General features: G+C 40.0%; 1 protein-coding gene across 6 annotated transcripts in view; it reads left to right on the forward strand.

Moving 5' to 3' along the window:
* The window catches only part of BAG1 (BAG cochaperone 1), a 50,212-nt gene extending 39,913 nt beyond the window's left edge, over positions 1-10,299 (forward strand). For all 6 annotated transcript variants that reach the window (XM_043978881.1, XM_043978885.1, XM_043978886.1 and 3 more), the window contains 2 exons: positions 5,784-5,846; positions 9,244-10,299. In XM_043978881.1, the coding sequence (XP_043834816.1) occupies positions 5,784-5,846; positions 9,244-9,333 (153 nt within the window). In that variant the 3' untranslated portion in view covers positions 9,334-10,299. The remainder of the gene's footprint in view (positions 1-5,783; positions 5,847-9,243) is intronic.
* Positions 10,300-20,062: the final 9,763 nt, after the last annotated feature.

Genomic DNA, 20,062 nt, shown 5'->3' on the forward strand with positions numbered 1-20,062 from the left:
CTGATCTAGGCTATATATGAAATCACAGCATTTCTTTCTTTCTTTCTATTTATTTATTTAATCATTCATGCACTAATTAATTAATTAATTAATTTATTTATTAGTTTATTTATTTATTTTGCTGGTCAAAGTACATCAAGGGTACTGTGTTTAATTCTGCATGCCAAATTTTTTTTAATACTTTTATTTTCCAAATTACATGTAAAAGCAAATTTTGACATCAATTAAAAAAAAAACAACTTTGTGTTCCATCTTCTCTTCCTCCCTCCCCTCCCACCCCCACCCCAAGAACTCAAACAATTCAACATAAGAAATCACAGCATTTCAAAGCTGGAGGGGATCCTTGTTTGTAAAAACAAAATGCATCAATGAGACTTTTTAAAATGGCCATTAGAGCTGACCTGTGATATTCATAACTTTGCTAGTAGCTGTTATCACCTAGACCAGTGGTGTCAAACTCAAGTAGAAATGGGGGCCATTAAATTGTACGTAAGGATTCCTGTGGGTATCATATCAACTTAGTTTTCAAATATAATATTATCCATGTTTTATTGTATCTTTATTTTATGAAATACTTCCCAGTTCCATTTTAATCTGGTTCAGGATGGGCTTGGGAGTGTTGTGAGCCATGCATTTGACACCTCTGACCTAGAACATAACATACTCCAGTCTAAACATGCAGATTTGGCAATTCATGCTTGACTCTTAACATTATGTAATTTTAAATTTAGCATAATAGGGTTATGGTAGTTTTCTGTCTAGCCAAATTTCTGAACTTCTTAGCTGAAGTGATGTAAATACTAGTTATCTTAAGTGCTTCAAGACATGGTCGGTGGCAAGGATGGAAGAAGAGAAAAGAGGCAGAAGCAGTCAAGCCAGCTTTTGATTTGCTCATTGGTTGATCTTCCTGTCTCCATCCTAACCCAAAACGTGGTCTTTTCTCCTTCTCAAATTTCTATCATTTGTCTCCAGCCCTTCTGGTTCTACTGGTAACTACTGTGTGACCTTGGGCAAGTACACCTTTCTGTATCTCAGTGTCCTGCTCTATTACATGAGATTGGATTAGATGCTCTCTAAGGTCCTGGTCCAGCTATGATCTTAGGGCAAGAAAATAGAAAGACCACTGGGCAGAGAGCCCAGGGACCTTCAGGTTATAGATTCAGCGCTTACTAGTGACTTCTTTGGGCCTCAGTTTCCTCATCTGAAAAGTAGGGATAATGATACCTGTTACTACTTGCTTAATAGGGTTATTCTTTAGGAAAGTGCTTTGTAAACCTTATAGTACTATAGAAAATATAGATTATTATTAGCATTAATATTAATATTTAACAATATATAACAACAATATTTTACAAATAAAAGGTTTTTCTGCTTTAACTGCAGTTATCTGCAAAATTAAATAATCAAAATATATTAGTCCTGCCAGCATTACAATTAATCAAGGCTTTAAGGAAAGGGACTGAGTTCTAGAGATAGCAAATTTGGAATCAAGAGATCTCCCTAGACCAGGGATCATTTCTGTGGTCTGGAAGGAATAGCATGAGACTGTAAAGATATCTGGACTTCTAGAATCCAAAAGACCTGTATTTTTGTCCTGGTTCTGCCATTAACTAGCTATGTGACCTTTTGGGAGAGCCATCTAACTTCTGTCCCCTACTCACCACCACCCCCGTCCCCATCCTTCGCTCTGAGTTTTCTCAACTATAAAGTGAGATGGTTATCTCTAAGGTCTGCTCTATCATTCTGCCACACAGTGGTGGGATATAAATAGTAAATGACCAACCAGAATGGTCTGGGGTCTAGAACCAGCCATGGTCATAATGTACTTTGCATTAATAGTTTGGGTGTCCAGAGAGCAGAACTAAAGTTAATTGGAAGGTGTTGGTGAAAAGAGATGCAGGGCCAAAGCAATGGGAGTAAACCGGAGCTGATAGCAGGTGTGAGCTAGCTCCTAACAAGATGAGCAAGCAGCCAGAGATGTGAACAGGATGAAGTAGAAAAGGAGAGGAAACAACCATAAAGAATTAGTTTGATATTTATGAACACTTTCCCTTTGTGTAAATGTAGGGAGAGGGAGACAGATTGCTAGACAATAGTCCATACCTCTGAGGACTTTTCTTTTAACAGTGATCTAGGTATAAGGGGTCATAATATAAGCAAATTAAAGAAGGGAAGGACATGTTTCAGAGCTACACATAGGGGAAGAATTTTGACTCAAGCAAAAGGGATAAAATGGACAAAGTTGTTACATGAAATATAAAAGTTTTTATGGAAACAGTTATTGATGCAATTAGAATTAGAAGGAAAATGGTGGACTGGGAAGAAAAATCTTTGTAGTGAATTTCCATGATAAGGGTTTGATATTTAAGATATGTAGAGAATTGATATCAATAGATATAAAAAAAAGAAAAGCCATTCCCAAATAATAAATGATCAAAGGTTATGAATAGACAATTTTCAAATAAAGAAATGAAAACTATAAATAATTGAATGAAAAAATGTTCCAAATCACTAAAAATAAGAGAAATGCAAATTAAAACATTTCTGAGGTTCTACCTCACCTATTAGATTGGCAAAAACAACACAAACAGAAAATGACAATTGTTGGAGGGGCTGTGGGAGGACTGTCACCCTAACGCACTGTTAGTAGAGCTGTGAATTGGTTGAGCCATTCTGGAAAGCAATTTCAAACTATAGTCCTAAATGCCTTAAAGGATGCATACCCTTTGATCCAATGATATCATTAGGGGTCAAAGAGGTAAAGGAGCCACATATACAAAAAGATTTATAACAGTTCTTTTTATTGTAGCAAAAAATAGAAACAAAGTGGGGGATGGCTGAACAAATGTTTGCAGCAACATTTTTTGTTGTAACCAAAAAGAAAAAAGGAAAATCCAAACTAGTAAATATTAAGGAATGTATGAACAAAGTATGCTTATGAATGTAATGGAACATTTTTCACTTTAAGAAATGATGAAAGGATCAGACTCAACGTGACCTGGTAAGATTTGTATGAACTGATACAGAGTTAAGGAAGCAGAAATAAGAGAATGATTTATTCAATAACTACAGAACTGTAAAAGAAAACTTTAAAAGATTTCAGAACTCTCAAGGGAGTTACCAGTCATCACCCTAGAAAACTGATGATGAAGCATTATTCCCACCTCCTGGAAGAGAGATAGTGGACTGTAGCTGCAAAATGAGACATATGTTTTCAGATACAACCAACATGCGGATTTGTTTTGCTTGACTATACTTATTTGTTACAAGGAAGGGCTCTTATTTTTTGAGGGGGAAGAGAATTGTGGGGATGGTTGTGGGAGGGCAGTTGTGGTGATGGGGAACCTGATTCACTTCCCACTCCTGAAGTCACAGGGAAGTTGACAAAATCTATCTAGACTGCAAACTTCTGGCCTGGAATAGAAGATTCTGGATGTGGAGGATTCCAGAGAAGAGGCAGCACAGAGAAAAGAGGGTACCAGGTAGAAGGATGGGGCTCAGCAATAAACACTAGGCCAGGAAAAAAATATGGATTTTTCTTTTTTCTGGACTACAGTACTTTTTTAGTCTTCTCTGCGAGTCTGAGTGTCTCTCTAAATTCCCTCCTATTTATTCCATGTATCCCACTCTTTTCCTTTCCCTTCTCACTCCCTTGGTGTTCTATCATCATTCTCACCAGTTCAATGATCATTTTTGTGTAGGTGATTCCTAACTCTCTCAACACTCTCTCTCTCTCTCTCTTTTTTTTTGGGGGGGGGGCAATGAGGATTAAGTGACTTGCCCAGGGTCACACAGCTAGTAAGTGTCAAGTGTCTGATGCTGGATTTGAACTCAGGTCCTCCTGAATCCAGGGCTGATGCTTTATCCACTCTGCCACCTAACTGCCCTCTCTCTCTCTCTCTCATTCTCTCTAGATAGATAGATAAATAGATAGATAGATATAGATATAGATATAGATAGCCTGAATCTCTTCTGATACAGTTCCAGCTGCCTGATAGACATCTCATACTTACCATGTCCCAAATAGAGGGAGGTCACTATTGTCCTTGAAGTCACCTAGGTTTAGAACCTCAGTCTTGACCTTGACTTTTCCCTTTCCACTCCACACATTCAATCACTGACCACAATCCTATCATTTCTGCTGCCTCTTTTCTCTACTCTTTGGGCTGTCATCCTTGGTCAGGCCCTCATCATCTCACAATATGAGATGAAGAGAAGACATTCTTTTTTCTGCCTATCAACTTCAAGATGATGGGTAGCAGTGAATGGAGCAGCAACAGTACAGGGCCTGGTAGATTTGAGATAAGGCCAAAGCAGAAAATTAGGGGCCAGGTGTGTTAGTGACCCAAGCCAAAACAACACTAGGAGCCATTGGTTAAGGCAGAACCAGAGGTCTGGACCTAGAAGAATAACCCCAGAGTTGGGGTACACATGGATCCCCAAGGTCCGTTGGCTTCTATGTGTCCATAGTTTCCTTTCTTGTAAGGTAAGGATGTTGGACTAGATAATCTCCCATTCTTTTTTTTTTGGTGAGGCAATTGGGGTTAAGTGACTAGCCCAGGGTCACACAGCTAATAAGTGTTAAGTGTCTGAAGCTGGATTTGAACTCAGGTCCTCCTGAATCCAAGGCCAGTGGTCTATCCACTGTGCCACCTAGCTGCCCCTGATAATCTCCCCTTCTAACCCAAATGCTTATGACTTTTTGAGAAAGAGTAAGACAGTATATTGAAGTCAAGATAAGCAGTCAAGAACCAAGAAGACCCAGAAATGAGAAAGTAAAGAACTGTAATAGAACTTTAACTGGGCAAACAGTTAGGAGCCAAGAAATCCATAAGTATAAAAAGGGAAACACCAAACAGTCAGAGGAACTGATTGACTCTGGGAAAGTGAGCTAAATCCTGAATCAGCTTTCTGTCTGATAATTATCCCATTCTATGTGGCAGCATGCCATGCCTGGGACCCTGGCTCAGGCCTTCACTAGTGCTCCTGCTCTATCCCTGGGACTGTTTGATCATTTTTCACTCTTTTCTCACACCTCTGACCACTAACCTTCTATTCTGTCAAGCAGGTCATGGTGGTGACTTGGAAATCAATAGAACCATTATGCAATGACCTAGAATAGTTCTAGGTGTTCTGTTTGTGTGTGCGCATACATGTGGATGTGCATGTGGATGTGCATGTATATATGTGTGTGTGTGTGATACAAAAACGTTGAATACACAGTCTCTACCCATATTCAATTTACAGTGTAGGTGTCAAGATAAAACAGTTAAAGAACAAGCTAGCATCTATTAGTAAGATTCGCCTGTACAGTACAGACAGAGCAAGAAAAAGGAGATCTCATGTAGGCTGGAGCATCCAGGTAGATGATGCTTAACATGAATGGACACAGGCAACTTTTGGAGATTGTAGACAGTTGCTATTTGCATTTGTGGAGAGCCCACCTCATGAAGTGACAGACTCTTAACATGAACATAGACTGGGTTTATTAAAAGTGGATCGCTCATAAGATCATAGGTCTGGAATTAGAAGAAACCTCAGAGACCAACTATTCCAATGCCCTAATTTTACAGATGAGAAAACAAGTCGAGGGAGGTAAAGGACTCGCCAATGTCATCGTCCAAAGTGGAATTTGAACCCAGAGTCCTCTGACTTCGGAGCCAGTGCTCTTTCCACTGTACCACACAATCTCAAATCTCCACTGTAGTTGTTTTCAGATACAATATGATTTCTTGTAGTGATTTTATTGAGGATTATTCATCTATTACTTTATATTTCTGCAGACTCTTCCAGAAACTTTCAGAGACTGTAGACTGAAAAGGAAGGGATTGGTGAAAAAGGTTCAGGTAAGTTAAGGAGAAGATGACAAATCTCTTTGGCATTTTTTAGTATGTTTGATAGCTGACATTCACTAATAAGCTTATATCCAACATTAGAAAACACCCAGCAGTATCTTTCCTATGCTTGGCTTTGTCAATTTCCCTGTGTTGTTGTTGTTGTTGTTTGTCCTTTGTTCTCCAAGAGGACCATGACATCGGGAAGTGATGTCATGGCTTGCAGTGAATTGGATTTAAGTGAGGAAGGGCTGTGAAGGTCACCAACCTCACTCTATCCTCCTGAGCCACCTGGGTCCATTGGTGATATATATATATATATATATATATATATATATATATATATATATATATATATATATATATATATATATATATATATATCAGAATGACTGGAGATGGCCCCAAGTAGTGAGTGTCTAAGACTGGATTTGAATTCAGGTCCTCCTGACTCCAGCACCAGTGCTCTATCCACTGTGGCACCTAGCTACCCCAAATTCACCTGTGTAGGGAAGAACAGAAGCTGAAGGGGAATCTAATTCCTTAGAGCTCATTTCTTTCTTGTTTAGCTGTTGTGTTACAGAGATGATTGGGAGTACAGCCTGACTCCTATTGGTAGGGAAACTTTCCTGAACCAATGAAACAGATTATCCATGTTTTCTGGTTATTACTCTTTATTTATTTATTTGTTTGTTTGTTTATTTAGTGAGGCAATTGGGGTTAAGTGACTTGCCCAGGGTCACACAGCTAGTAAGTGTTAAGTGTCTGAGGTCAGATTTGAACTCAGGTCCTCCTGAATCCAGAGCCAGTGCTTTTATCCTCTGCACCACCTGGCTGCCCCTGGTTATTACTCTTTATAATAAGATAATTGAGAGTTGACTACAACCCAGTAAAATGAGACATTTTCATTGATTCACACATAACTGTTCCCAAGATCATAGATGATTTAGAGCTAGGAGGTACCTTACAGGACAGCTCAGAGTCCCACAAGTAGTAGAGCTGAAATTTGAACCCAGGTCCTATGATTCAAAATCTAGCGATCTTTCTATTATACCAGGTTGATTTATTGGAGCTACTTTGCTGTATCCTCCAGATACAAAGCTCTTTGCAGAGAAGCTATGATGAAAAAAAACAAACAAAACCCAACCCTTTATCGTCTCAGTAGAAGCTGACAGCCTAAATGAGACGGTACTGTGGGGTGCTGAGAAATAGCAGCTCTCATCAGTTGAGGGAGGGCAGTTAGCTTGGATAGAAGACAAAACCTTGGCACTGTCTTCCAGGTAAATCAAGGGTCTCTGCCTTTGACTTGATGAGGAAGTAGGGTGGGCCCATATGTGCCAATGAGTAGGGCAGTCACTGGGACTGAGGAGTCCCATGTCCTGCAGGAGCAGAGGAGCAGGCTCCAAAATGGGATCCAGGTAAACGCAAACTCAAAGACCAGGCCAAACTGATGCCAGGGAGTCTTTGGAGCACCGAGATTAATAGGGTGGAAATGGAAATGGGGAACCAATGACAATTTAATTCAAAAGATATTAAAAGTGAGGGCACTACAAGAACAAAGCCATGGGGCAGCTAGGTGGCGCAGTGGATAAAGCACTGGCCCTGGATTCAGGAGGACCTGAGTTCAAATTTGGCCTCAGACACTTGACACTTTACTACCTGTTTGACCCTGGGCAAATCACTTAACCCTCATTGCCCTGCAAAACAAAACAAAACCAAAAAAACAAAAACAAAGCCATGGAGGTCGTAGGTCAGCAAGAAAACACAAGGTGTTGAAGAGCTAACTGTTGGGTGATTCATTCTATCTCTCCAGAGCTTCAGTGTCCGTATGGTGGCTACACTCCTTTCTTCACCCTTCTACTGTGCTGGTATTCACTGTGATCTCAGACTGGCTCTTATGGGCTTCCTTCTGACTCTTTTTAGCAACAAGGTCTAGGTACCATCTGAAGCTTCATGGTTGACAGTAAACACTAAATCCGGCCAGGTAGAGAGAGCAACAGGGGCCAAAATGTGCCCTGGCCTGCTGTTCTTGTCTTTCCCTCCTCTGGTTCTCTTTCTTCTTCAAAGAATAGAACCTCAGGGCTGGAAGGGACCCCAGAACCCATCTGGTCCAGCCTGTACCTGAACAGGAATTTCCATGGCAACATTCCTGTGTTTAAGAACAGATAAGTACAGAAGGTTTGCTGTGTCCTTGTTCTAGGCAATTTGGTTCTTTTAATGCACCCTAAAGAGCTTGTTAGTGTATCTGGCTGATAATTTCATTCTGTTGATTTATATCACATTTTCATATGTCATGTTTTCTAAAATTCCATTATTACTCTTAAAAAATTTTTTTTTGCAGGTCAATGAGGGTTAAGTGACTTGCCCAGGGTCACACAGCTAGTAAGTGTCAAGTGTCTGAGGCCAGATTTGAACTCAGGTCCTCCTAAATCCAAGGCCCGTGCTGAGTTTTTGTTACTATTTTCATTCCTACCTTCATGAGAAGTCTTGGTTTTGTTTCTCTCATCTAGAATGGCCTGTCTTCCCCCCTCAACCTCTACAGTCCTGCATCCTTCAAGACCTACCTCAAGATCCATTTCTTTACTTTGACTATCCATTGTTGATCTCTTAAAACTCCTTATAACACTTAGAGTCCATACTGCCCAATTCCCAACTATACCATGTTATATATACACACACACACGTACATATACATATTCATTTTTAAAATAATGAACATTTTAATTTATAGTTTTGGGTTCCAATTTCTATCCCTTTTTCCCTCCCTCCCCTCCCACCTCTCTGAGGCAGCAAACAATCATATATGGGTTATACATGTATGATTATGTAAAACATCACTATATTTGTCATTTTGTACAAGAAAACTTGATTAAAAGAAAAAAATGAAAGTGAAAAATGGCATGCTTCAGTCTGTTCCATCAATATCAGTTCTTTGGAGGTGGATAGTCCTTTGGTATTGTCTTATATCATTGTATTATTGATAATAGTCAAGTCATTCACAGTTCTTTATCAAACAATATTGCTGTCTCTGTGTACAATGTTCTCTTGGTTCTGCTCGCTTCACAATACATCTTTTCATGCATGTCTTTCCGGGCCTTTCTGAAGTCATCCTGTTTGTCATTATAGCACAATAATATTCCATCACCATCATATACCACAGTTTGTTTAGCCATTCCCCAGTTGATGGGCATTCCTCTGATTTCTAATTCTTAGCCACCTATACCATTTTATATTACTGATGAATTGTTTCATGTACATTAACTAGGATGTATCCTTGAGGTGAGGCTCATTTCTTTTTATTTCTCTGACAATTATAGTGCCTACCTGAGGCCTAAATTCATAGTAGTTGGTACTGAGCATAAATCAACCTGATTTAGTCTCACTTTTCCTTGTGTCTCTGTGTTTACAGGCCTTCCTAGCTCAGTGTGACACAGTTGAAAGAAGTATTGGACAAGAAACGGATAAACTGCAATCAAAAAATCTGGCCCTGGCCGAATGAGAGTTCTGTGTAAATTAGAGGGTATGATTGCTCTGAACACGAAGAAAAGTTTACTCTATTTTGTAACACATGCCTACCTTTATTTTTAGATCATGCCTGGTTTTACTGGTGCCCATTAGGAGTTGTTTTCTAAATATCAAATTTACTCGTCAAACCTATTCTCTATAGGTCCTCGAATTGTTTTTGTATGCCCTGATCCCATAAATTAATTATTTTATGCTACATTCTTATCCCTTTTCAAGTCTCCAGGGAGCACACATTTTAGGACAATGGGAGAAAGCTTTTTTCCCCCAAAATGAATATAAATCAGAGGTGGCTATTTGTGTCCTTTGTGGGATCAGTGTAAGGTTCGCTTTGTTTCCTATTAACCATGTACTTAATATGACTAGGTCATATTGAAAATCTAATTAACTCCTACACTCCCACATAGATGACTGCAAAACAGCTCATTAATAAAAGTCGTGGCAGTAGGGCTAACAAGTCAGACCAGGTGTTTGGTGCCTTGTAGGTCGAACAGCAAGCTGACTCCCTTTTATCATTGTTCAGTGGGCTGTGTTGGCGTCCCATACACACCAGTGACAAAGCATTAGGAATTGTCCTTCCATGTGGCCCTGACACAGTGGACAGATGGGTTATGGGAGCCAGTAGCTGCACAGAGGCCAATCTCCAAGGTCTAGAAGCCTGGTTCCAAAAGGGAATTTGGGACAGGGGAGAGAATGTAGTGTTTGTGATCTTTGGGGCCAAAAAAGGAAAAACTGGGCAGGTACTAAGAAACATAAAACTCTCAGAAGCAGGTGACATGTACTTTCTTCAAGGACATCTATTTTGTTTCAATCTATATCTTTTGTGATATGTTCACTTCTCATTATATTATTATTTTTATTATTATTAAAATACAAGTTCAAACAAAAGGCCAAATGAACAGATCTGGGAGTTTTTCTTACTTAAAAATAGAACAAGGGGGCGGCTAGGTGGCACAGTGGATAGAGCACTGGCCCTGGATTCAGGAGTACCTGAGTTCAAATCCAGCCTCAGACACTTGACACTTACTAGCTGTGTGACCCTGGGCAAGTCACTTAACCCCCATTGCCCCACAAAAACAAAAACAAATAAAAATAGAACAATAATATTTGTATGTTATTCTAGTGTGAGTTCATTTTTTTGTTTTGTTTTGTTTTGTTTTTTGGTGAGCCAATTGTCCAGGGTTACACAGCTACATGAGTTCCTTTTTTTTTTTTTTCAGCAACAAACATTTATTTTATTTTCCAGTTACATGTAAGGGTTCTTTTCAACATTCATTTTCTTAAGATTTAGAGTTCCAAATTTTTCTCCCTCCTCCCCGCTCCACAAGATTGCAACCAGGTTATATATGTACAGTCCACAAGTGTTCTTTTTATCAGTTCTTTCTATAGGGGTGCATAGTAAGCTTCCTCATTAGTTCCTTGGGGTTGTCTTGGATCATTGCATTGCTGAGAGTAGTTATGTCATTCAGAATCGCTCATTGAACAATACTGCTGTCACTATGCACAATGTCCTCCCAAATAAATAAAGGGATAGGATGACTTAAAATGTAACAAATATTTTAAATTAAATAAAAGGCATAGAATGGGGGGGGAGGGAGGATAGATTATGATCACGAGAAATGAAGAGAATGAGGAATGAAGAGAATGCAAAACTAATCCATTATTTTGCTTGGATTAACACTGCCAAGGAGAATAATCACCCACTTGGAAAGGGTAGAACAAAAATGGTTAAATCCTTAACCAGAGAACTGGAAACTCATGAAAATTGAGATTGTAAAAGAACACCTAACTGCCTTCACTTGAGTTCAGGTCACCAGACCTAGATGAATGGAAATAATTTACAGATGTGACTGCTAATCTGCTTGTTCATGATCTTTGAAGAAATATGGAGAATGGGAGAGGTGCACTAGTATTGGAGACTAATGTCCTGATTAAGAGAAAAATGTTTTTCAATTAAAATTGTATTTTTTATTCTTTCTCCCATCATACCCCTTTCCCTCCAATCCTCATTAGGAAAAAGAAAAGAAAAACAAAACCCTTACAATAGATATTAATGTACAACAAATTCTCTCATTGGCCATGTCTAAAAAAAAGATCTCATTCTGCACCTTGAGTTGATTACTTCTCTGTCAGGAGGTGAATAGCACGACAGCATATTTCATCAAGAATATTCGAGAATTATGATTGGTCATTGCACTGATCAGTTTTGGGGGGGGCGGGGCAATGAGGGCTAAGTGACTTGCCCAGGGTCACATAGCTAGTAAGTATCAAATATCTGAGGCTAGGTCCTCCTGAATCAAGGGCTGGTGCTTTATCCACTGCTCCACCTAGCTGTCCCTGCATTGATCAGTTTTTTTTTTTTTTTTTAGTAAGGCAATTGGGGTTAAGTGACTTGCCCAGGGTCACACAGCTAGTAAGTGTTAAGTGTCTGAGGCCGGATTTGAACTCAGGTACTCCTGAATCCAGGGCCGGTGCTGTATCCACTGCCCCACCTAGCTGCCCCCTCCATGCTATTTCTTGAACAAGACACTCTGTTCCCTGCTTTCATGTGTTTTCACTATTCCTTCTGCTTTAGTCTCTCTCTTCCTACCTCCATCTCCTGGCTTCTTTTAAGTCTCATCTAAAATTCCATCTTCTACAAAATGCCCTTCCCAATCCCCCTTAATGCTAATGCCTTCTCCCTGTATATATCTTGTTTGTACATAGCTGTTTGCATGGTGTCTCCCCATTAGACTGTGAACTTCTTGTAGACAGAGACGTTTTTGTCTTTATCTGAATCTCTAGAGCTTGGTATAGTGGTTGGCATCTTGTAGGTACTTAACAAATGCTTGTTTACTCACAGACTGCAATATGCTTCCCTTGATGCAGCCCAAAGTCACATTAGTCTTTTTGTCTGCTATATCACACTGCTGACATATTGAGCTTGCCATTAAAACTCCCCTATCTTGGGGGCAGCTAGATGGCGCAGTGGTTAAAGCACCGGCCCTGGATTCAGGAGTACCTGAGTTCAAATCCAGCCTCAGACACTTGACACTAGCTGTGTGACCCTGGGCAAGTCACTTAACCCCCATTGCCTGCAAAAAAAAAAAAAAACCAAAAAACCCACCTCCCCTATCTTTTCAAACCAACTGCTTTCTAACCATGTCTCCCTCATCTTGTGCTTGAGAAATTGGGATTTTTGGGGACCCAAATACAAGGCTTTATACTTATCAAATACTATATATTATATAGGACCATCAGCCATAGGGACTAAATTAGGGTTCTAGTGTCAATCTGTACACTAAATTTTAGTAAAATTTAATTTCTTTTTGAGATGAAAATAAATATAAATAGAATTTCTCATTTTCTTGCTACAATCCCATAAATCATCTTGTACACCCCGTGGTATGTGTAGACCCCAACTTTGGGGACCACTTGTGGAGCTCATATTTCTCCAACTTTTTTATAAGAATTTGTGGAAACTTTATCAAATGTTTCTCTGAAATATAAGTAAACTATGCCTACACATTACCTTGGTTTCCTAGTTTAGTAAACTTGTCAAAAAAGGATATAAGGTTAGTTTGACATTATTTGTTTTTGATGAAGCCTATGATTTTTCATAATCATCAATCAGTAAATCAACAAGTATTAGACACATTTATTAGGTGTATCAGATACTTCTCTTTCTAGATATTCACTAGCCATCTCATTAATGATCTTCTCTTGAATTGATATTAAGACTGTTTTCTTCCCTTTTTCGAAAACTTTGACAACATCCCTAGATTGTGAAGGCAAGGGACTAGCTTTTACCTCTTTTTGTAGCCCCAGCACTTAGCACAGAGTCTGTCACTTAATGAATATTTATTTTATTTATTTTTTTTTGTGGGGCAATGAGGGTTAAGTGACTTGCCCAGGGTCACATAGCTAGTAAGTATCAAGTGTCTGAGGCTGGATTTGAACTCAGGTCCTCCTGAATCCAGGGCTGGTGCTTTATCCACTGCCACCTAGCTGCCCCTTAATGAATGTTTATTGACTGATTGACAGGAGAGCCATATTTTCAGCACAAGAAAAATGAAAATAAATTGACCCAGCTCATTCAGCAACTAGTGACAGAGCTCTTGTTTTTTTTTTTTTTTTAGTGAGGCAATTGGGGTTAAGTGACTTGCCCAGGGTCACACAGCTAGTAAGTGTTAAGTGTCTGAAGCCGAATTTGAACTCAGGTACTCCTGACTCCAGGGCCCGTGCTTTATCCACTGCGCCACCTAGCCGCCCCAAGTTCTTGGTTTTTAAAGACTGTTTTTCAAGTTTTTAAACTTTTGGTTTTTAAAGACTTTTTTCAAGCGGAGCTATGGCTGATGAAATTTGTAGTTGTAGAAATGAATGGACTGGGGCAGCTAGATGGCGCAGTGGATAGAGCACGGGCCCTGGAGTCAGGAGGGCCTGAGTTCAAATCCAGGTTCAGACACTTAACACTTACTAGCTGTGTGACCCTGGGCAAGTCACTTAACCCCAATTGCCTCACTAAAAAAAAAAAAAAAAGAAATGAATGGAGTTATGTTGATGAGGGCTCCTGTGTGGTGTTGGTAGACTGGATCATGCCTTAATAACAAGCCTGTGTCAAGGGCAGTTGTATCTCATACTCTGGGCTGAGCCCCACCCAGTGCTTTTGCTATAGGTCTCCTACACCACACAACTGTACAGGCCAATAAATAAAACTAGTATAAAAAATGCTAGAAAAACTGTACCATGAACTTCAGAATCTGTGCAGTGAGGACTCTTCTGCTCCCCTCAAGCTTACAGAACCCCTAAGAGCTCCTACCCGCACTTAGCAGTCCTGAGTCATGCAAGTCTCTGCATACAGACTTGAGGGACTTTGTAGATAATCTCTCAAGGGCCAAAGCTAAGGTTGCTGGTCATCCAAGCTGAGGAGACCAAAGGCCATAGGCCTAGGTCACAGTGTTCTGGGGAAGAGGGTAGCCAAATATATGAAACTACTAACCATGGGCAGCCAGGTAACCATCCTAGCAGGAGACTCCAGTAGGTACATAAGGGCACTTCAGTCTCCATTGGCATTTGGGGACAGACTGCTGAGGGGAGGGGCATCCTTTCTCAGTTGGAAGAGGGTGGAAGACTCTTCTACCCATGAAGTCAATTAGCAAGCATTTACTAAATGGTATACTATGTGTAAGTGTTGCTAACTAATTAGATTTAACACTTCTTAATGAATGCAACCAATCTTTATTCATCAAAGTATGCAGGCAATACCCTTTAAGAACAAACCACTGGGGCAATTAGGTGGTGCAGTGGATAGAGCACCAGCCCTGGATTCAGGAGGACCTGAGTTCAAATCCGGCCTCAGACACTTAACACTGACTGGCTGTGTGACCCTGGGCAAGTCACTTAACCCCAACTGCCTCACCAAAAAAAAAAAAAAAAAGAACAAACCACCAACATGCTGTCTCAGAGGTTCTGATTGGCTTCTTTCATACCAGACTCAACAGTGTTCCCTCTCTGCCCAGATGGAGGCCATGTATCATCCCTCTGAGGTAGTGGTCCAGCAAGTCTATGCAATCTCTCTCAAGCAATCAACACTGTCCTTAAACCAACATGGCCTTACCGGAGTCTCAAATAAGGGAAATACAAGATCCAGTGCTAGGGAGGCCTTTGGTATGTTTTTATATTTTTAGCAATGAATGTTCCAAAGTTGTTTATCACAATGTGATTTGAAGCTTACTTTTAAAATGACTGATAAATGATATCATATTGCTTGTCTTCTCAAAGGGTGGGAGAAGGGCAGGAGGGAGGGAGAGATTAAATGAATGTGAAAAAAAAAAGAACTTTAAAAAATGTTATTGGGAAACGTTTAACAAAATAAATAAAATATTTTTTAAAAATTACTTGTTCACATATGTTTATGAGTTGTTTAAGAATATGCATGTGTTACTTAACTATCTCATAATACATAATTCATATTATAGAAAAACGACTTAGTCAAAATAACTCAGACACAAAGTAGAAGCTTAAGCCAAAATAGAATCATTTATACTAAGTTGACAAACTATTAAGGCAATAAAATGTATTCTTACTACATTATCATTTATAATAAATTGGCAAACATTCTTAATATCTTACTGAGCTACTAAAATTTAATCTCACTGTAACTGGGCACTGTACCAAACTCTGGGGTACAAAATAAGGCAGAAACAGCCCCCACTCTCAACAGGAAAAACAATTAGATCTAAGATATAGGTAGAATAGGTGGAAGGTAATATGAAGGCGCTAGTAGCTGGGGGTGAGGGAGTGGTCGGGGGAGGGCAAGAAAGGCTTCCAGCCAAAGGTAAGATATGCTCTGAGTCTTTAAAAAAATTTTTTTTTAATTTATTTAAGTTTTTCTCAATTACATGTAAAGATATTTTTTGAGTTCCAAATTTTTCTCCCACCCTCTCTTCCCTCCCCACTCCCGAAGCCAGTAAGCGATTTGATATAGGTTATACACTACAGTTATGTTGAACACATTTCCACATTAATCAGAACAAAAGGCAAGAAAAAACTATGCTCTGAGTCTTGAAGGAAGCCAGAGAAAAATAAGAGGTGGTGGGGAAGGGGACATGTTATTCCAGGCCTGGTGTGCAAAAGCAGAGACAGGAGATGGATTTTCTTTCTAGTTTTCAATTTTGTCATGTACATTCATTCATTCAGGGGGCTGTCATGTTTTCCAAGGGGGAATTCTTCAGGGACATAAATTATCCCAGCTCTCCGCTTGTAAGAAAGCAGAACTTCTGGGGCAGCTAGGTGGCGCAGTGGATAGAGCACTGGCCCTGGAGTCAGGGGGACCTGAGTTCAAATCCGGCCTCAGACACTTGACCCTGGGCAAGTCACTTAACCCCAATTGCCTCACCAAAAAAAGGGAAAAAAAAAGAAAGCAGAACTTCTAAGAAAGCTGCCCAATGATGCAGCAGTGCATTGCTCTGATAAGTGGTGAGTTCCCTATCAATAGAGGCACTTAACCTCATGCAGAAGAAATTCATTCTTGGGTAGGGGGTTAGATTAGATGACTTTTAGGGTCCCCAAATCTAAGGTTTTCAAATTGTAAGTGTAGCCCAATTAGGAGGTGGTTGTGTTCTCTAAATAAATTTCTATTGGATTTGTCTTAATTTATATGAGAAGATGCTTTCCTGAACTCAGACAAAGGTCACACTCTGTAACCTCACTAAATTGATCGGGAAACTTCCTGATAAGTTCTTATATAACATTGAGAAAAGAAGACCACAACCCTAGGAGTCAATTGCCTTTGGGTCAGGTCCTTATTTACTTGAAATTTGCCAGTGATTGTGATCATATCACAACCTCTCTGGCACTCAGTTTCCCCATCTGTAGAATGTTGGATTAAATGTGCACTAAGGCTTTGGAGTTCTATGATTCAAAGGTTAGGTGGACTTTATATTTTGGTATCTTTCTAGTCAAAAGAAAAGGAAGCCACTTGAGATGCCCATAATTGCTGCTATGGGGGAGGCTGAAACCGGTGGATCACTTGAATGCAGGAGTTCTGAGCTTCTGTGTTGATCAGTAGTGGGATGAGGCCCATGTATAGCTGCTACACTCTAGTCTGGCAAAATAGGGAGATCCAGGAGGAGAGAGACAGAGAAACAGAAAGTGAGAGGAAGGGAAGGAAGAAGGAAGCAAAGAGAGAGAAAGAATTATATCCCCCTTATCTTCCTTACTCCCTCTTCCTTCCCCAGAACCAATTTACTTTGGGGGAAGGGGGGCAATGAGGGTTAAGTGACTTGCCCAGGGTCACATAGGTAGGACATGTCAAGTGTTTGAAGCTGGATTTGAACTCAGGTCCTCCTGAATCCAGGGCCAGTGTTTTATCCATTGAGCCACCTAGTTGCCCCCCAATTTACTCTCTTATCTTCAAATGCTTCCCTTTGATGAAGAAACACATAGTGTATTCCCAGGATTGAAATGATGATAACCTCTGAACTTCAGGAAGTTCCTTTGGTGGGTTCAATGACAATACTTGTGTTAATCTCTATGTTGACTTTATTGTACTCTCTATAAAATGTATGTAGTGGGGGGAGAGAGAAGGGACTATATTTCTGAAGCAATGAGAAAAGGTTTACATAGTCTTTTTTTTTCTTTTTAATAATAAACATTTTTATTTATAATTTTGGGTTCCAATTTTTATCTCTCCTTCCCTCTCTCCCTCCCCTCACCACTCCCTGAAGCGGAAAACAATCAGATATGGGTTATACATGTATGATTATGTAAAACATTACCATATTTGTCATTTTGTATAAGAAAACTTGGTTAAAAGAAAAAAATGAAAGTATGTAAAAAATGGCATGCTTCAGTCTGTTCCATCAATATCAGTTCTTTCTTTGGAGGTGAATAGCGTGTTTCATCAATAGTCCTTTGGGATTGTCTTGGATCATTGCATTGTTGTGAATAGTCAAGTCATTAACAGTTCATTATCAAACAATATTGCTGTCTCTGTGTACAATGTTCTCTTAGTTCTGCTCACATCACAATACATCATTTCATACATGTCTTTCCAGGCCTTTCTGAAGTCCTCCTGCTTGTCATTTCTTATAGCACAATAATATTCCATCACTGTCAATACACCACAGCTTGTTTAGCCATTACCCAATTGATGGGCATTCCTTTGATTTCCAGTTCTTAGCCACCACAAAAAGAGCTACTATGAATATTTTTGTACAAATAGGTCTTTTTCTCTTTTTGGTGATATCTTTGGGATATAAACCTAGGAGTGGTATTGCTGGATCAAAGGGTATACACAGTTCTATAGCCCTTTGGGCATAGTCCCAAATTGCTCTCCAGAATGGTTGGATCTTTTCACAACTCCACCAACAGTCTACATAGTCTTCTACTTAATGTTTCTTCTTTAGCATATGCCATCTGTAATGATTGGAATGACGCCGCCCACTGGAGACTTACCCTAGGAAAGCTCCACCATGAGGAGAATGCCTCAGAGGGCAAGGCCATGTGGCTTTTCCTTGGTGTCAGGAAGTAACGTTTGCGCATGGGTACTGTCCACCAGGGCTACCAGCCAATCAACTTGAGGAACCTCCCATTTTCTGGGAGGGAACAGGAAGGAGGAAGGAGGGCCTGCTCAGAGAGGTCTCTCTCTTTTTGGGTTCCTGACTTTATGGTGGTGGTGGCGGCAGAGGACTTCACAGGAAAATTGAGGAAAGATAGCATTGCCAGGCTGTTGGAATTCTGTTCTCAATCTTTCTCTTTCCATCTTTCAATAAACCCTTAAAAACCTAAACTCATTTTATCAGTGATTTTAGTCAGTTTCCCCCAAAACTGGGGGAACAGATTAGAACTCACATTTAGAATCTTAAATTACACACATCCTTTATAATCTGGATGTCCTGTTTAGTTTTTCTACAATTTAAAGGAGAAAAAAATTAATTGCAAATTATAAATGGATTACTGTTTTTCTCACCACTACGACTATCATATCATATAATCATTACCATATCATACCATATGTCATGGGGTGCAGAGCACCCCAGAAGTTCTCTGGGGCACATCAAGGAACCTTCTCCTTGAGAAACTAAACCAGAGGACAGATAACGCCTAGAGAGATAAACTGAACCAAATCGGACTGAGCTAGCTTGGGATTCCTACCCTTCATTCTGGTCTCCTTTACCCTGGGGAGATAAATTTGGGTGTGACTGAGGCCTTTGTGTTCTGAAGAGGGATCCGTAGCCACCCCTCACCCAATTCCTCTAGTCACTACCAGTGGGGGATGGTCCTCCCTTACTAAAGGAACTTTCCACAGGCAGATGGTCCACCCCCATCTGGCCTCTCCTGTTTGAGGAGATTTGGTACCTCTGAGTCATGTGCTTTGTGCCTGTCTCCCCATGAAAGTCCAAGGATTTCTTTCATGGTTTCCCTCCCCCCACTCTTCCCTTCCCTTGCTCCTAAATAAACTACTACCTTATTCTAACTACTTTTTGTGTGCAAGAGGGTGTAATTCTTTTTTTTTGTTTGTTTTGCTTTGTTTTGTTTTTGTTGTTTTTTTTTTTACGGGGCAATGGGGTTAAGTGACTTGCCCAGGGTCACACAGCTAGTAAGTGTCAAGTGTCTGAGGCCAGATTTGAACTCAGGAACTCCTGAATCCAGGGCCGGTGCTTTATCAACTGCACCACCTAGCCGCCCCGGGTGTAATTCTTTAAAGAGGAATTCCTAAGAACCCCAACCCCTAACCCAACCCGTACCCCATTTCTCCCCTTTACACATATATCACATCACATCTCCTCTCCTCTCCTATCCTATCATAGAATCAAAGCTGTAGAGCTTTTAAAAATAAAATATTAGAAATTCTTTAGGTGCCCCAGCCTCATTTTTTTTTAAACTTGGCTTTTTTTCTTTTTTTCTTTTTTCTCATTTTTGACAAAAGGACATTTAAATCCAGAAAAGTACCTTGACCACAGTCACAAGGGGGCAGTGTTGGAATTTGCATCCAGGTCCTTTTACTCCAACTCCACTGTTCTTTCCACTGTACCATGCTACCTGTCTCCATGTATAATAAAATAGCAAACTTGTTTTTAATACATCTATTTTTTTTTAGTGAGGCAATTGGGGTTAAGTGACTTGCCCAGGGTCACACAGCTAGTAGTGTTAAGTGTCTGAGGCCAGATGTGAACTCAGGTACTCCTGACTCCAGGGCCAATGATTTATTCACTGCGCCACCT

This window comes from Dromiciops gliroides, chromosome 1, assembly GCF_019393635.1.
Source record: "Dromiciops gliroides isolate mDroGli1 chromosome 1, mDroGli1.pri, whole genome shotgun sequence".
Taxonomy (NCBI): domain Eukaryota; kingdom Metazoa; phylum Chordata; class Mammalia; order Microbiotheria; family Microbiotheriidae; genus Dromiciops; species Dromiciops gliroides.